This window comes from Perna viridis, chromosome 8 (assembly GCF_037379345.1).
Source record: "Perna viridis isolate PV_CMFRI_1.1 ecotype Kerala chromosome 8, ASM3737934v1, whole genome shotgun sequence".
Lineage (NCBI taxonomy): Eukaryota > Metazoa > Mollusca > Bivalvia > Mytilida > Mytilidae > Perna > Perna viridis.
Window position 1 is genome coordinate 45470628 of NC_142452.1, and position 18996 is coordinate 45489623.

Genomic DNA, 18996 nt, shown 5'->3' on the forward strand with positions numbered 1-18996 from the left:
CTATAAAGTGAACCTAACTATCTGCATTTGAACCATAACTGAGTATGCCAATGGGACCATTTTCCTGCGGTAGTGTAAAATAATTGCAGATGCTCACGGGTTTACAAATCTGAAGGCGCTAGCGAATGTTATATCTATTCTGATCTTCGATATACATTGATAAAAATAGTACAATCAAGTCAGACAGTAGTTTTTGCAAATATCTCCAAATTCTGACAGGATAAAAGTGTTCAGCACGATGAGATCTATCTGTGGTCAAATTTTCGTTTTGATCTGTTCAGCCATGTTTGAGTTATTGCCCTTTTTGCAAAATATTTTTGCTATTTTTTAAAAATGTTATTTCCATCAAAAATCTTCTCTCACACTACCAGACCACTTAGAACCAAACTTTGTATGAATGTTCCTTGGGATATCCTGCATAGAACTGATGTGTGGATTTATGATCTTTGGAAAAACATGGCTGCCATTAATAAAAATAGAACTTAGGGGTCAGACAGTAGTTTTTCACATTTCATATATCCAAAACCTTTAGGTTTAGCAAAATTCTTTCAATTGCTGAAATGGTTCTTGTTATTAAGCCTACAAAAGTCTCCAAGAATAAAGATTGTCAGGCAACTCCTTGTATGAGTTATTACCAATGAATGGTGAAAAAATGAAGCTTTTTTTTATTTTTGTTTTTGTACTGTTTTCAGCCAATATCATGAAAACTATGATAGATAGAATGACACTTTCTGGGCTGAAATGATCCTTATGATAAGTCCTATCAAAGTCTTCATGAGTCAAAATTGTTGGACATTTTGTAAAATTTATTGCCCTTGAAAGGCAAAATTTAACCAGGTGAGCTATTCAGGCTCCTGGGAGCCTCTTGTTATAAACAAAGTCCCATAACCATTAATTGGTCAAAATTAATTGAAAAAATTGAAAGGTACCTGACATCCATATAAATAAAAAATACACCATTCAATTGTCATTCCTGCATGTGTTTTTTGAGTTATAGTCCAAAAACATAAAATCACCCCATTTTTGTACAAATAAAATTCCATATAAACTCATAAACGAAAGAGCGAAAATTTATAAAAATCAGGAGGCAGCTCCCAGTAATAGAAACAGCAATCAAGGGAACCAAGGTTCTAGCAGAAATCAAAAGAAAGCAATCCTTTGGGCGAAGACCGAACATAGAAAACAGACATACGCAACAAAGAACATTAAGTAACTAAAATAATACATACAGAGTAACAAAACCAAATGCGCAACTTGAACACTAATAAACAGCTCTGCTTAAAGAGCATGATACGCCCATTGCCCTTTTAACTTGTCTTTATGCTTATAATGAAGTTGTATGATCAACTTGAAATACTGTGAGCCCTGTCAAATACCCTCCCCCACAAAAAAGTAAATAAAGAATGCACAAAAAATTTAGCACTATCATAACAAATGGTCCGTTTTCAACGATTTTTCAATGAATAAATTTCCCTGGCCGTTTCTGACTTTTTTTGAAAAGTAAAACTTCATAACACGTAAAATTTAACATTTATACAAACTGGAAGGGAGCTTACTTTAATAGATATGAACAATTCACCAAAATTTCATAAAAGTTAGTGAAAGCATTTTTGAGTTATTGTCCGAAAACTTGAAAATCCCCTGTTTTAAGTATAAAAATTCATAACACGGAAAAGAAAAATCTAAAATTTATAAATATCGAAAGGGAGTTCACATCAATAATGAACAATTCACCATAAAAGTGAGAGAAAGTGTTTTTTGAGTTATTGTACGAAGTGTTGACGACGGAAGGACGGACAACAGTATACATAATATGTCCTGTCTTAGACAGGCGTATAAAAACTGGGAGCATGGACCAGGTGCACCAGTAGGGGAAGCGTCCTCTGCTTTTCTAGAAACATCAGCCGAGTTGCGAATAAAAAGAGTCAAGTCCGGGGTAGAAAGAAACAATTTACCAAAGTTTCACAAAAATTGTGCATAGTGCGAATGATGGAATTACACCACATTACCATAATATGTTCTGTCTAGACAGACTGGCATGTAAAAACGAACCATATGTATAAAGAAAAAAATTACCATTAAAAAACGTTAAAAAAACAATAAATTTTTTATCAGTGTCAAATGTGATTGAGCTGACAATCAAACTTGATCTCTATTCTGTAGCATTAAAAATATACTTTTAAATATTTTAAAAAATCCTCAACTAGTTATCAAGTCATCATCCGGAACAGATGCACAGACTTGCATAATACCCCAATACTATGGGTTTGAAGCTGAAAAAATGTATTGCACGGATTACTTTCTATATGAACAGGTGAGAAGTTTTGTCAAAACAGATCACTTGGCTTGCTCTAATCCTTTCTGCATAGCAGTTGCCCAAGATGTTGATTCTTTCTTCCTGAGAATTAAAGTGATCTGCCCATCTTTATACTGCAAAAACAAAATCAGAAAAAGATCATTCCCTAAAATATTCAGGCCACTTCTCGGTTTCATAAATCTTGTTTTCTTTTCATATCACAGTTCATTATTTTAAAATTATCAAATGCACGCTTAAGTCAAAATCTTCTTCAAGTGTTCTATAAAACATGATAAGGTATCCAGACCAGAATGAGTACAAATATACTGCTTTTATTGTTATATATGTATTACTTTCTCAACATGAACTATTAAGGGTACTACTACTAGACCTAAAATGATAGTTTTTCATGCTAAATACATGTAACTTATGTTATAGTTTTTTTTTTTTAAAAAGATTGCATAATTTACCATGGTCATAGCCAGAGGATGCATTGGGTTCACATGAACCCCACTTTCTAAAAAAATAGAAAAAAAAGCCTATTAAACTTGTACATGCATTGAAGGTCATTTTATTGTTCGTATTAAGCTAACATCACAGAGAGGTGGCTTTGTCCCATGTACCCAACCATTTTCAGGACCTTACCCTGGACCCAATGGCCCCAACACCCCTCACTAAGGTTTTTTTGTTATGATGATGATATTATTGTGATTTTAATCTTATCAAATTTGCATTTTTAACAGGTTAAGTATTTCACAAGTCAAAATATGCCTAGATAAATTACACATGTAGCATTAACATGTATTAATCTTGCAAAAACTTACCTTAATTTTGCAATCCTCTGGAGTTATTTCCCCTGGTAGTTTCTGTATGCAGTACTTGTACTTTTTAACATCTCCATCTTTCTCCACTGTTGCTCTGACTTCAAATGACCTTTAAAGAAGTAAGAGTATTTTGTTTATCCTTTGGCTGGCTTAACAGGTGATGACAATACAATGTTGTCTTATCTAGTTTTCATGCCTTGCCACAAGGAGTGTCGAGTTATTATGTGTTACCCTCTAAAAAGCCTGTCCATCCCCAGACGGTTTCCAAATGATAACCTGAGAATGGATAAATGATTTTTTTAAACTTTGCACAGTTATTAGGTACCACAGAATATATTTTAACTTTAATTTTCAGCAAAATCCAAAATGTAGTTTTAGAGTTACACGAAGGTCATTTTCAACATTTTGCCATATCCCTTTTTTCACAATAACATTATAACGTGGTGGGGTATCACTTAATATTCCTTTAATGCCTATCTCTAAATATTTTAATGAAATGCTCTGTAAATTATTGACATACTGTATATAGTGTGGGATAAAAAAAGTTAGTCTAAAAAATGGTAAAATCCAAACGATCTATGAAAATGAAAGAGTGGCACAGAAAGATAAATTTCATTTCAGGACCAGTAGTTCAAAGGGTAATCCACTAGACATAAATTAACCACAGGATTAGTCTAGTATCTTATCCAGTAGACAAAATTTAAAACAAATGGACTCAAGCAAGAACTGCTCTGATTGTTCAATATGTCTATATAAAAACAAAATATTTGAAGTAAAGGAAAGGAAAAATATTGGAAATGCTTACAAAGGATTCTTCCACACTCGGTAAGATCGTTTCCTATAAAAAAAATTTCAGGTGCCTGCAGGTAGTGTTATGATCAGTACCTGATGCAAGTGAAGTATATTATTCATCATCTGTTTTAAATCTTTAAAATATGTTTTAGCTAATTCAAAACAAGTCATGAAATTAATATTCCAACCATTTGACATTACTTGAATTCCCCTGCTGAATTTACACTCACGGACCAATTGATGTCTTTGAGATATTTCATGTGGGTTATTATTCATTTGGAACTCGTGTGTGTCTATATCAAGGGTAATCAAGGGAACCAAGATTCTAGCAGAAATCAAAAGAATATAATCCAAGGACAAAGATCAGACATGGAAAACAGACAGACACAACAAATGAACAAAAAAATACCAAAATAATATATACAACTAGGTAGGAGCAACTAGGACTCTACCAAAAACTGGTAGCATGGACCAAGTGCACTGGTAGGGTAAACATCCTCTGCTTTTCTAGAAACAACCCCCGAGCTGCTCATAAAAAGTTGTCTGAGGTAGATGAAAGAGGAAAGGAAAACTATGACGTATTGAACATAACGGTTCTCATGGTGCAGATGGATACAATGTAATAATCCAGGAGTTCATGATGATGACCACAAAACTTCTGTAGTGATGACTTCAATCTTGCAGCAACATAAACCTGTTCAAGACGCCTAACTAAGAAGTTTTAACCATGGTACAAAAAAATTTGCATAGTTACTGCAAGCTCTGGCATAATGTATGAGTTGTGATATGAAAATTCCAAATGCAGGGGCTGAAGGGAAGGTGCCATAGATGAAAGGAAAGTTGACAATATAGAATGAAAAGTCATCACATTTTTTGTATATTTGACAATAGTTTTCCTTTACAATCAATCTCTAAGTATAAGTCAAGATATAAGGCTGACTTCACAGTGTCTGTAGTACCCTTTATCTCAAATTCTTTGGGGTAGATGTGGTCTTTTCTTACAATTAATTTTTAGAAAACAGACTTTCAATTTTTTAAATATAACATTATTTCATCAAGACTTACTTAAATTATAATTTAGACATAAATATAAAGAAAATATGAGCTTGCATACACTATTCAGCTGACTTTCAGTTACTGTAGATACACTTAAAATTTTTTCATGGACTCATTTTGCAACAAAATAAGTTTTAAGTATTTATCGCTATTTTGTTTAAAATCCCTTTGATCTTGCTATACAATAATTTTCAATCTCACGCCAGTCGAGTGAGAATGAAAATTATCGCTAGTTTCTATGTCCTCACGTGACATACAAGCAACAGCATAGGAATATTTGACTACACAAATAACCATCTGTTTGTTTACTGCATATGAAATAATGGCTAATTTGTGGCAATATTTTCTAGTCTACAATGGAAATGATTAAATACAGTAACTTACCCGATTAGAATGAATAAATCACAAAATTATTTAGCAAATTTTAAACGCAATCGTCATAGTTAACCAATTATTTTTTCCAAAAAATGTGTATCACTGCTGCACAACATACCTGACGTCACGTAGTACATTGCTGAAAAATAGTCCCGAAAGGAAATTTTGTAGTGCCTATAAAACCTACATATTTAGGTGAAGAAAACTGAAAATAAAAGAAAACTAATACCTTACAATTCAGCAAAACAGCGATAAACAGATTATTAAATATTTTTTCGACTCGCGGGAGTTTCTCGTGCTCTTTGCCGCTCGACAAGATCAGCATGAGAAACTCCCTCTCGTTTAAAAAAATATTAAATAATTTAAGAATCAGGCAAAATGTGTTTGAGGTGTGGCACATGAAGAGAAAATGCAGAGATTTTATTGCATGATCCAACTATTTAACCTAAATAAATAACCATCAAAGTGTTTGTTTGCAGTTTTAAGATATTGATTTGTCAAGTTAAGTTGAAATGCACTCTGAAAAAATGGCAGGAAATTGAACATCTTTTCAGTTGTTTTCTAGATGCATTGAATATCTTTGCAGCAAAATAAAAAACAAACAAATTGAGAATAACGATGTACAACTCATTGCCTGATTATTCAACAGAACGGTACTTAAAAAATATACATGTATTTCTTGTTGTTGGTCAATTTTTCCAATAAGTAGGTAAGATATTCTTACTTAATCTTGCCATATACATTGAAATTATATATATAGGGCGAACAGAAACTAGGGCAAACAAGACTCAAGGTGAATGAACCCGATTCATTTTTTACATGAAAGTTTCAGTATTACTTTTCCTGATGCTTTTGTCATAGTTTTGAAGTTTACAACTCACTCTTTGTTAAAGGAATGTTGAACAGAACAATGTTTTTTAAGCTCACTACTACCAATCCCTGGAACTTTCCATTTTACTTCAAGATCATCAATATCAATGTATACTTCTACTGTTTTCTTGTCTACTTCTTCTGTAATTGCTAGAATTAATTTTACATAAAAAATATAGTCCAAAAACAGACTTCAATCATGAGTTTATATACAATGAATTTCATAGGAGAGTTTGCTATTCTCATTAGTGATATCATTAATTTATGTCTCATTAAGTGTCAAATAAGCAATATAAGAAATAGTTAACAATTTGTGGATAATAATCCCCCCCCTTTTTTCAATACTTAATAACTTAGCTACTTTGTGTCCAGTTTTGGTTCTGTAAAATGGTTTATTCAGATAAAATAATTCATATTTTGTCTGCAAATTCATCATTCTTTCACTTAACAAAATAATTTTGGAGTGATGTTTAAAAAGGTAGATCTATGGTAAGGGAAATAACTCTTGCAATCAGTGATATAATTGTTATTTAAATTTTATTTTTAAATACATGTATCCTAATCAATGAATATTAATCTGAATTTTCCACAGATAAGGCCAAAAAAATAGTCTTGTATCCTGCAAGATAAAAACATATCCCCCAAACTTTGTTTGCATGTGGGGGTATAAATAGGGTAGGTAGGTAGGGAAATAATCTTTATTTTTCAAAAAACACTTTACATTGAGTTAAACAGGAAACCATCTAGTCTTAAACAATGCTTGACCCAAAATTGCCATAAAATGTTTATGGTTGGCACAAAAAGCTATGGTAGGTAGGGTAGCACGATACAGACATATTTTTTTTGCTTTACCTGATAAGTTATGATAATGTAACCCGGTGTCTGATACTCTTCCAACAGGGATCAGATTCCATCTTATTACTCGTAACGAAACAAGCCCAGGAGTGATTCACTCCTAGCATGAAAATTCTTTTAATTTTGTTTAAACAAGAAGTTAAATATAGCTATATATATATCATTGGTATAAAATACATATATTTGGACTGCACTTATATACCACATTATTTTATACAGAGACTTTATATTTTCATCTTGGAAGCAACAGAAATCACATAATTGTCAATCTTGAATTTAAAACAATATTATTTTCAAGCCATTCAAGACAAGTTGAGCATAAAAAGAAATGATAAATGTAGGAAAATGTTAGTTACTTTTTTATAAATAAGCATTTTCATTACATTTCATAGATTCAAGACTTTTTCAAGATTCAAAAAAATTTATTGATCAGGCTCGGGCACTTATGTGCAACATGAGCAAACAAATACATGTAACATAACATACAAAATGTACATACATTGATAGAAAGAAAAATGTAAAAGACAACATTTTTAAATTGGGGGAAAAGAACAAAAGAGGATAGAGATGACTAGTTATTTTGGGACGAAATCCATATAGTGGGCCCCACTAAAGCAAAAATCCTGTACAATAGCCATCCTTAATAAATTAATTATGCAAAACTCATTACAGTTAATAGTAGTGAAAAATCATTAGTTTTAACCTGGAAGACAAATTTCAAGGTCAAAAGTCACCAACTATAGTATGTGACACATCAAGTTTAGGTGATCTACCCACATGCCAAATATCAAAAGCCGACATCAAAAGACAAAAAAAAAAAAAAACAGAAATTTGACCTTGAGTTCAGTCATAGGCCACTATACATGGTACACAACGCATCATCTTTAAGTGATCTACCCACATGCCAAATATCGAAATACAAGAAAGTTACAGCCTGGACATGACTTTGTCACTGAAAAAAAAAGAATTTGATCTTGAATTTTGAATTCAAGGTCATAGGCCACTATCCATAGTACATGACACATAATCTTTAGCTAATTGACCCACATGCCAAATATATAAAGTCCACAACGAAAGACAAAAAAATTACAGCCCAGACAAGAGTTTCTAGAAAAGCAGAGGACGCTTACCCTACCGTTGCACCTGGTCCATGCTCCTAAGTTTTAGTGGAGTCTGAGTTGCTCATTTACTTTTGTTACTTTGTATATATGATTTTAGTTACTTTATGTTCTTTGTTGAGTATGTCTGTTTTCCATGTCTGGTCTTTGTCCCTGGAATACATTCTTTTGATTACCGCTATAACCTTGGTTCCCTTGATTACTCTCTCAAATAATAGATTGGTATGTATCTACCTCTGAGGTTAACTAATATCCGTGTTTGAACATATAAATAGGTCGTGAAATCCATCCCCTAGTAAATTACATGGACATTTTGTACAAAGTCTATGTTCTTTATCAATATTGTTCCAACGGCCAGTCTCTATTGGAAGTTTTATACTACTTACTCTAAACTTTGTCAGATATTTCCTATACTGATAATCCAAACATAAAAGTCATGGCTCTAAACAAAAATTTCGCTTGAAAATGGAATAAAAATGTCTTCGGGAAGAATTCACAATTTGACATCTCCAATTTCGTACAAACCTGCTTAACATTTGCCTTGATCCAATAACCATTTTACAAGTATCTGATTTCTAAAAATAAAACTAAGACCAATACCATCAAAAATATGTTTGAAATGTTTTATAAACAGTTGCTGATTTTCCTCAGTATGTAATTTGTACAATAACTAATACATTTTAGAGGACTTTTTTTTCATAGATAACAATCTATGTCTCATATCTGTTCGCATTCAAAAAACTGTGTTGTCTCATATATGAGCGATAGGATGGACATGTAACCCTGATAGAAGAGAATGAAATACATGCATGACTGAGAATTTCACACCTGCACTTGAACCAGGATAATCAAAAACAATAATGGCGGCTGATGGCCCTTGTCATTCATCCATTCCTTCAGTAAGTTAGCATTTACAATCATATCATTTTTTTCATAATGTAATAGAATAATATCCAAGATAATACATGTATGTGTAGAAAAAAACATTGTCCATCAACTGTTCTTTTGAATTTTTATTGGAGGCTCAACATTTTGACCACCGGAGGTTAACCCACTTTATATTTTCTTTTTATGGTATACATTGAAGTACTAAACTATAAAATATCAAACACTCATAAATAAATGCCCTATCAATACAAAATAGTAAATTGAACTATATATTTACCGAGCTCTCAACAACAATTCATCTTCTTAAGCAAGACTTAACTAAGTGAGGTTACAAAAGCGTCTACCACTGTTTGGAGCTTGTATACTTGCACATAACCATAGAGGCTTGCGTACAGTTGATTTCCTGTACTTACTGAACATAATACTGGTATTGTAAATACACTATACCACAAGCATTGACTTGTATTTGTGTAGCAATATTGGCTTTGATATGGCAAAAAAGGATATAAAATTATGATATATTTCTGTTATTTTTTTCTGTAACACTACACTGTATGCCTGGTCTTTGTTTGCATTTATAAATAAATATTTAAAGTCAATAGTAACCTCAAAGTGTTTTAATTATTATAGAAATGGGGTAAATACAAGAGAAGTCATGTCCTCTATTATTTTTTTTTCCTTTCTTACTATTTGACTGGGCTAATGCACCCAGAAATTGTCCTGTCTACTTTAATTATGTTGCTACATGTGTATTTAAATTGGTCTAATATCAGGGTTAATTTTATAATTGTAAACTGTAACTCAGAAACATTAGTGCTCACATCATTGCTATGTTGTGTATACATGACAACATTGTATATTGATGGCCCTACTACAAAGTTTAAATAAGAGCTGAGAGTAGATTAATAATTTCAGTGTGGGAAACCATTTTTTTCCCAACTTGCCATACTGGCTAGTGGAATACTGATCTTGCTAGCCAAATAGAAATTCAACTAGCCAAATTTTTTTGGGTTTTTTGTCTGTACTATCATCTGTTTTCTTTTGGATTTGACTATCTTCTGCCTTTCTTTTTCTTTTCATTTGTTTCTAAATTTATCAAAAACTTTTCCATTTTCGAACATTCCCTCCTGTTGAAATATTCCTTTTCTGAACTCATATTTTAAAAATAAAATTATATTTCAACAGATTTATCATTATGAAACAAGAAACTGTTAATATTTGCTTCTTGTTCATTTTTCTTTTGACAATAAACAACTAATTTGCAAGGTAACATTTCATAAATTACCGAGATAAATTCGTTTGACTCTTAATACGAGATCAGGACCGTTGCGTAGGTTTTGGCACATCCCGTTTACCCGAAATTAAATAGCTCTCCAGCTAAGGATCATGCAAAATGTGATTCATGGGTAAAAAGCCTAGATATTTTTCTTTTTTATATTTTATTTGAAATGTCATAGTAATCAGAAGTAAACATGTGGTTTTTCATATAACCCGTGCTCTTAGGAGATATAAATTATATAGAATGCACTGTAGATTTCAAAATTAAGGGAGATAACTCTGTAAATGGTGCTCAAATACAATAGAATCTACTGTATTTTCAATGTCGATTATCTCCTAAGAGCAGGCAAATTTAAATGAAGAATTACACATTTCATAGTATAGACCCATAAAACAACTTAATTACAAAAATAAAAATATGTAGCCTTTCTTGGGGTGTATCACATTTTTCAGATTTTGCATGACTCTTACAAAGACAGCTACTTAAAATGGCAGATCGCAATGATGGTACGAGGACACAATTAATTTCGTAGTGCATTTCAACAGACCCATCTTGACATATAAAAAAATTTCCACTGGTTCAAACTCAATAAAACTTCACAAATATAGAAACATGTATAAAAGCATATTTCTATAAGAGTGCCAGAAAAATTCACCATCATTTTTTATTTTTAGCAACTTTGCTCCGGGACCCTGTAGACATGAAAAGTGACCACTGCCAAATGGCCTAAATTTTGACCTTCTTTCATAGGACCAAATCACAACTTCCACATAAAATTACAGAATAAAAAAAAAATCCCTTGTAAATTTGATCCTTGCCCTACATTTCTGCAGTAAATACTAAGCAATAAAGTTTATGGCAGCACAGAAAAAAAAATCAGGAAGAAACACACTAAAAAAAGGAACTATATTCGTATACAACAAAAAGTCAAGGGGAATTAATTGTGATCTCGTACCTATTAGATCGGCTTATTTTGAAACTCAAATAAAGGCTTCATCTGTGGAAGGCTTATTCATTTCTGAGTCTAACTACAAAGTTTTACAGAAGTTTGTTGAAAAAAAATGATTTATGGCAAATTTTATATCAATGGTATATGTCGCGACTTCAACTTTTTGCAGACTGGGTGAAGAAGTGTCCTCTAAATAGCCTCTATTCAAATATTTGACAGATTTTCTCATTTTTTTTTTGCATTGCATGTTCCTGAAGTAGAAAACACCAGCTAGTCAGGTTTCCATCTGATTTAAGACAGAAATATGTGTTTTAAGACATGACACTGCAGTATTAGAGCATTTTCACCTAGTGCAGGGGTACTTATATAAAAACTCATTTTTAGAAGCTGAAAAAGAGTGAATCAACCCAAACTTACTTCCAAAGTGCTCTAGACATATTAAATGTACTTTAAAAACAACCAGAGGCAGTGTTTTAGAGTAAACTATCAGATGGGGTAATTAAAATAAAGCCAAGACCAGGGTTGTAAAACTGCGGATTTTATTAACATGCCATTTACACTAAGATTTCACCCCTACAGCCACAAAATAGTGAAAAGATGTTTTGATGCTTATGTGATACATATGAAATCAACTGGACGTTTCTTTTTCAAATCAAGTCAGGTTTTTCTCTGCTTTGAGGCTTTTTAGTGTATGACCAGCTCCAAAATAAGTGTTTTTGGTCAACCCAGTAGGGGTTTAAGTGGCACATGTATTCAAAATATATGTAAAAGAATGGAAAATCATGGTTGTTTTTACATTTTTTAGACATTTCTCTCCCATAATCCAGAATTTCATACCAATACAGTGCAAGGGAGTATTCCAAGAGGTTGAGACAATTGACTAACACTGTAATTTTGCCAAATGACCTTTGCCGCAGGTTAAAAGCAGATTCTAAATGTTAAAATTTTTACATTTACCCTGTCTACTGCTTATGAATAGTGTTTATTTGCTGTGTGTGCAAAAAACTCAAAATGAGACAATATTTAGCTCATTTGCCCAATTTCACCCTGATGTCATAAGCAATTATGAGTTTTACAAATGAAAATCCCATAGAAATTAATTGTGATGTTGTACCTAATGCTTTACAAGTCAATAAAAATGTGCAAAATTCACTGGACATATTCAAGCTAAACTTCTTAATATGCAGGGAACATATTTTTAATGTATGATGTTAAGGGATGTTTAACTAAATAAGCTGCTGGCTGGTTGACTTTCCTAGGAACTTGCCAATCAAATGACGGTCGCCAAATTGACGAGTGTAACTGTAAGCTCATGAGAAGTCGCCAAATTACACATCTACTCGTATTTGGCGAGCTGGCGAGCGGTGGTTTCCCACTGTTTAAATCTCTAATTAATTAATAAATAATTGATATAAGTGTATATGATTATATAAAATCTTTGATGATTTAATTTAAATTAATTCAGAAAAACTTTTTACAATGGTTCATTCTTCCACTTATTGACTACTCAGTAGTTTTGGCTCTGAAGGACCTGAAAAAGTTTTTAAACTTCAAAACAGACTAATCGCCTCATTCTAGATGCTGTCCCTTTTTTGTCTATCAAAATCCTAGTTCAAACAATTTGGAATTATGGAAGTAGAAACAATGATTAAATATCATCTACAAATACTTCAATTAGGAGGCACCAAATTACAATGTACAAATCAGAAAAGTTTAATTATGTTTCAGGAAAAAAAACCTTATTCACTATGTAATGCTGAACAAGGAAACTTGGTAATACCAAAAATTAAGACTGAACTTTTCAGAAATTCATTCATATATTCTGGGTCTGTCGTGTGGTCAATATTATAAGCTACCCCATTTATATAAACAAGCCACTGATAACTCATTCAAAATCAGTATAAAGAAGTACATTCTGAATAAGTATCACAAAGGAAAGAAAATTGTTGCTGTATACACTCTTCTTAATGTTCTATTTTGTATATTATCTTTAAGTGCTTTGATATTGTCAAATCAGCTTTTGTTTGTTATATAACAAATACCAATAACTTAATTCTTCAGGTATCAAGTTTTCCATCACATATTTGATGATTACTAACTGCTGCACATGTGTGGTAAAAACAAAAACATATATACAAACAAATGCCAAAAATAGTGATGGAAAACAAACAAAAATCACATGATTTGTATTTACATTTTTACTGGAAAAAAAGCTGGAGTCACCCATTCTTTAAAAGCTTCTACTGAATTTAGCTGCATGATGTTTACAGGTAATTACAACATATAGTACCTGAATAATTTTTTAATGGAGTTGCGCTGACAAGGTAATTTATGAGGATTTTCAGCAAATATCTAACTTCAAAGGGACAAAACTACTACAAAAAGTAGGGGATAGAATTTCCTGGTAATATGCACAACTACTTAAGATGTTCTTAATACATATCAAATTTTGTAAAATTCAGTTTGGTAGTTTGAGAGGAGTTGCGCTGACAAACTTTGTGACGGACACACAGACCCACAGACAGACAGACAAGTCAAAAACAATATGTGTCCCCACCAAAGTTGGAAAAGACATAATACATGTAATTCATATTTTGTGTGTAAATTTATAACTCTTGTACTTGAAAAAATAAATTTGAAATGATACTGTAACCTGTATTTCCATATAAAATCATTACTGTAATTTTATAGCAAAGCACCACTAGTTTTCTAGTCATTTATAAAATAACTCCAATTGTATAATTCAAATCGAAGCATAGCTTTTCTAAAATAGGAAAGGCAAGCATTTTCTTTTTGGAATTTGCAGCTGTTAGTTGTGTCTGAATTTTGTTTACGTCACATGATATGTGTAAAATATTCCTACCATCCGTGAAGAACTGTAATATTTCTGGTATCTGTAGAAATTAATCTGTCAGACCAGCTAAAACTGAAAAGGATGTTGCTAGAGATGCTCTTAAGGGTAAAAAATTGTAAAGTATGGCGTAGTGCTACAAAAATGTTGACCATTTTGAAAGCGAGGGCAAAATGGGGATGTGACCAGGATTTTTGGGAAAACATTTTTTCACTCATTCATTGAAAAAAAACCAAACATTTCCCCCCATTACTTAAAAGGCAGATTTTCAAATAAAAATATTTATTTCGCTTGCTGCTGAAATATAAATAAAAATAATGCACTTGCGAAACAAAATTTCTCATCCAACCCACACCACTTTGTGCGAAAGGGTTTACGAGTTTCGCACGGACTGTACACATATAGTAAAGCATGTGGTGCTCGCTGATATAGGCAATGCAATACTCCATACTACACATAAAGTCTAATTACTGAATATTTATTTAAAAATTTCATGGATACAAAGAGTTTTATTTGTAGTTAAGGGAACCAAAAGAATTTTTCAATTATCTTTAAAAAAACAACCTTATGATGAATTAGTATTGATACCCCATGCCACTCAATTGGTTTCTTGCCAACCAAAACCAAATCACAGGTAAGTGATGATATCACATTAAAATTTCTCAGCAATTTTATTGCCAGGGAAGATTTTTTTTTTCACAATGTCAGTAAAATGATCAGCCACAAGGAACGGGTGGTTGCATTGGGCTACAAAATTCAACCATTTCTTAATTTAAATTGGCATAACTACATGTAGCCATTCAAAATTATAAATCATGCTATTTGTTGATATGAACAAAAATAATTCTAGAGAGACTTGTATGTCAATCAGCTGTTCCAAGTGTTTTGAAAATAAAGTGTTTTCATCACCCATGCTGTTACTGATATAAACTAAAAAAATGGCAGAAATAAATGACAAAAAAAAATGATAAATTCAATTACGGGAAGTTTTTTTCGGGAGGAATTCTTGAAACCGGGAGATCAATGCCTCCTGCATGGGAGACTTTTTTTAGCGGATCAAAAGGTAAAATTACAAGAGACTCCTGCAAAAATTAGAAGGGTTAACACCTATACTATTGGCTATGGTTGGCCTGCTGTGTTAACGATCATGCCTACTTCTAGACTCTACGTGGGCCCGACAACGTTTCCCCACTCTATTTTGGGAGTAAGTCAACGTGTAGAGTGAGGAGAGAGGGTATATATGACGATCTTAAAATACTAAACGAACACAAGCACCTGTGCCTGTGGTATAACGTCCAAAATTTTGACATTTATATAAGATAATTACATTTTTCAAGGTTTGGCGTCTCAAAAAACCTACAATATTATTTTCCCATTAAGAATTAAATTACGACTGTGCCAACAAATAGTAGAGATTTGTCACCAGTACTATAATTAACACACCTTCGGGAATATTATAGTCTTCCGCATCCCCAACGCCTTCAGCCATAATTTGTTTCTTCAACTTAAAACCCCACCAACAATCCCGATCGTGCCATAATATTGGCGAGTGACTGCATATATATGGGCTTTTAGACATGTAAGGCCTCAAGTGAGTTGCAATTGCAATATTTTTATTGAGGTTTTGCGTTGAACTGGAAGGTATAATTAAATGAATAAACTTCCTCACACGTGAACATGTAGGTCTGGGAGCGCTTCCACAACTCTCTCTTGGAAGTACGTCTACGGAAGAGGGTGTGAATTTTTGTTGTTTTAGGTATATTTATATCTAGACTTGTCTCTCTGTAATATATATGTTATTTGATTAAGTATCATTACAATCAAATATTCATTAACTACCCAGCTGAATATTTGTATTAAGTACCAGTTCATATAAAGTTCAGACAGGCCAATGGTAAAGTAAATTCATGGAGTAGAAAAACCCACCAAACAAACGATAGTTTTTCAGTCTACATGTGCTCTATTTTTACATTACAAGAAGCATTTCCTTACTCAGATCTGCATTTTTATATAAAACTATCTCCCACTAAAACTAAAACAGGAACTACAACTCTTTCAAAGTGTCAATTTCATGTACAATCTATACAATTGTTATCTCAAATGTGCAACAACCAAGTGAAAAACGGAGACTGGTTATGTGATCAGTAACTGCATGTTTCTGAACAAGAAATAAAACTGAATTTGGTGGTGTGTTTAATTGACATGCAAGAATCATCTCTTGTCTGATTTTTATAAAGACTGGTACTTAATCAAATATATTACTGAGAGACTTGTGGCAAGTCTAATATTCTTGGATTATTTAAGCAAAAAATGTGGCAACACTTATATATGTGGTTATTGAGTTACATTATACTCTAATTTGAATTGCAACGGGCTTTTTTGTAAACCAGGTTATTCTGTATAACCTGGTTGGTATGACGTCATTAACGTCGATTTGTCCACCAATTAATCTTAATATTTCGTCACACATTGAATCAAATGATAAGGAATGGTTCTATTTTTTTTAAATGCAGGCTATTACTCAATAACATGGTTGGGTCAGTTTACACTTTTTATAAACCGCTTTGCGCGGTTTATAATTGTAAACTGCTAGCTGCAAACCTGGCTATTCAAGTTCGTATATAAATAACCCGTTCAATGATTGATTGATTGATTGATTGTTGGGGTTTAACGTCCGTGCAGCAATATTTCAGCTATATTCAGACGATGAACATGAAGTGGATGATAAAATGAACACGAAATGATGATGAAATGAAAAAAGGGATGGGACACAAGGATAATAGGGTCGACAAATTTTGATTGCCACTAGAAAAAGGGAGGGATGGGTAAGGTCGCGCAAAGGTTCCTACTCCTATCGAATACCACAGCAAGGTTCTTTGACGTGCAAGGAACGTGACATCTTTCCCCACACGGTGCACCACTATGGTTTGCGGTCAGATTTCCATATTATAGCATTGTAACACGCCAGGGGTACCCCATTCCACCACCTGGGGCACACAGCCCAGTTGCTTAGTGGGCAGAGCGTCTAGCCCCCGGCTAGGTTTCTGAGCACTATTTAGTCCCCTTTCACGACAAGCTTAGCGCTGCTGCAGGCCTATTCTTTTAACACCCGGACCTGCACGGGGCATAACCCGTTCATAAATTAGAAAAAAATCCTTACATATATGCTATTTATGTATCCCTACCCTACTCCAGCTGTGCTATAGGTTGTCTGGTAAGCTATTTTCTGACTTGGTGCCACCCTAACCTAATGTATCTGACATGTTGAAAGCCATCGCAAACGTGAATCAGCTAAACATGTGTTTTAAAATATTTTAAAGTCTTTTATTAATATAAAATAAGTTTAACCTTCCGGAAATCAAGCGATAACGTCCTCAATTTTCGTTAAAAACCTAGAAAGACAGTTTATATCAAAGTGACCAGCCACTTTGAATTAGGTCATTAATTTTACGGAATACAATATATTTTTGACAAAACGAACTTACAATTACGCGGCAGGCGCACACCCCCTTTAAAATTTGCAAAGCATGGGTTGTCAGGGGTAGATTTAGGCGGTTTTAGGTTGAGAATTTAATTTCTCGCTAATTTTACCACAATTAAAAGATATCTACATTGCACCCACTCTACAAGAATATTTTAAAAATTTAACCTAAAAATATGTTTATGAGTACACCCCCCCCCCAATCTAAAATCCTGGATCCGCCCCTGGTAAGAGGTTTAGGTATGGAGGTACGGAATTCCAACCTCTTCCGTTGTAGAAGTACCCATACCCCACCGAAAATTGCTTACATTGACATATTTTTCAATTGCAAAACCCTTAGAGCATTGCTGCAATAAAAAAAAATGCTTATTTGGTATTTTCTGTTTAGTAGCATCAAAATTGATACTTCTATGGCCATATTGATGATTTGTGGCGATTTCGATTCGTCAGAATTGATCAAAAATGGCCGACAACGAGATTTTCGAATTTTCCATAAAATGTTCCTATAAATTCGACTCTGTAAGTTATTGTACTAAAAAAAAACGTCTCAATTTTGAAATAATTCTATAGATAATTTAATTTTCTACATCACAAAATCAAGAATGTTTTTCTATGTAACAAAAATTACTAGAATATTGAAAATATAATATTACTTTTTTACCCCTAGAAAACAGGTTTCAGTATGAAACAAAATGCTAGTTCACAATTAACATATCAACACTGTTGAACTCACATTTTTTGTATTTGTATTATAAGTAACGATGCATCAAACATATCTACTCAGCTTAAGAGTAATCAAGGGAACCAAGGCTATAGCGGTAATCAAAAGAATGTATTCCAGGGACAAAGACCAGACATGGAAAAACTTTTTTTTCGTGTTTTGGGTTGCAATTATTATATAATGGTAAAAAAGGGAATTTTCAGAATTTTACATTTGCTTCTATTTCATTCGTTTTTTTGTCAATATGTAGAAACACCGTACTTTCAACAAGCTTTTATATGAGAAAGTATCTTTATAAAATGGCTTATAGCTTTCAAATAAGACCTAGGTATAAATATTTGAACTGTTTCAACTCTGTTTGTGTGAAAAATTGTCGATTTTACCCCTGAAAAAATCTCCTCAACATGAACCAAAATGCTAATTTTTGCATATAAACACTGTACAATGAGCAAGTTGGGCTTTATTGTTACAAAATATCGATGTATCCAACATATTTGCTCATTCTAAGCGCTTTATTCTTAGTTTCAATGTCACAATTTCATCTGTAATTGGCATTTATTTTCAAATACTGTATTTTAAACAAGCTTTTATACATTCAAAAATTGACACTTAAATAGCATCTTAGCTCTCTAATGAGCTAA

At 32.8% G+C, this 18996-nt stretch overlaps 1 protein-coding gene across 2 annotated transcripts; it reads right to left on the reverse strand.

Annotated features, from left to right (window-relative positions):
* Window positions 1-1937: 1937 nt before the first annotated feature.
* LOC148610703 (uncharacterized) lies at window positions 1938-15747 on the reverse strand. 2 transcript variants are annotated; one of them, XM_088595978.1, is made up of 4 exons: window positions 15597-15746; window positions 6225-6363; window positions 3121-3229; window positions 1938-2430 (listed from the first exon to the last, which is right to left on the reverse strand). In XM_088595978.1, exons 1-4 carry the CDS (start codon window positions 15730-15732, stop codon window positions 2338-2340), a joined length of 477 nt encoding a protein of 158 aa, XP_088452104.1. In that variant the 5' UTR covers window positions 15733-15746; the 3' UTR covers window positions 1938-2337. The 2 variants fall into 2 exon arrangements, with proteins under 2 accessions (XP_088452104.1, XP_088452105.1); XM_088595979.1 differs by having other exon boundaries at window positions 2342-2813; window positions 15597-15747.
* Window positions 15748-18996: the final 3249 nt, after the last annotated feature.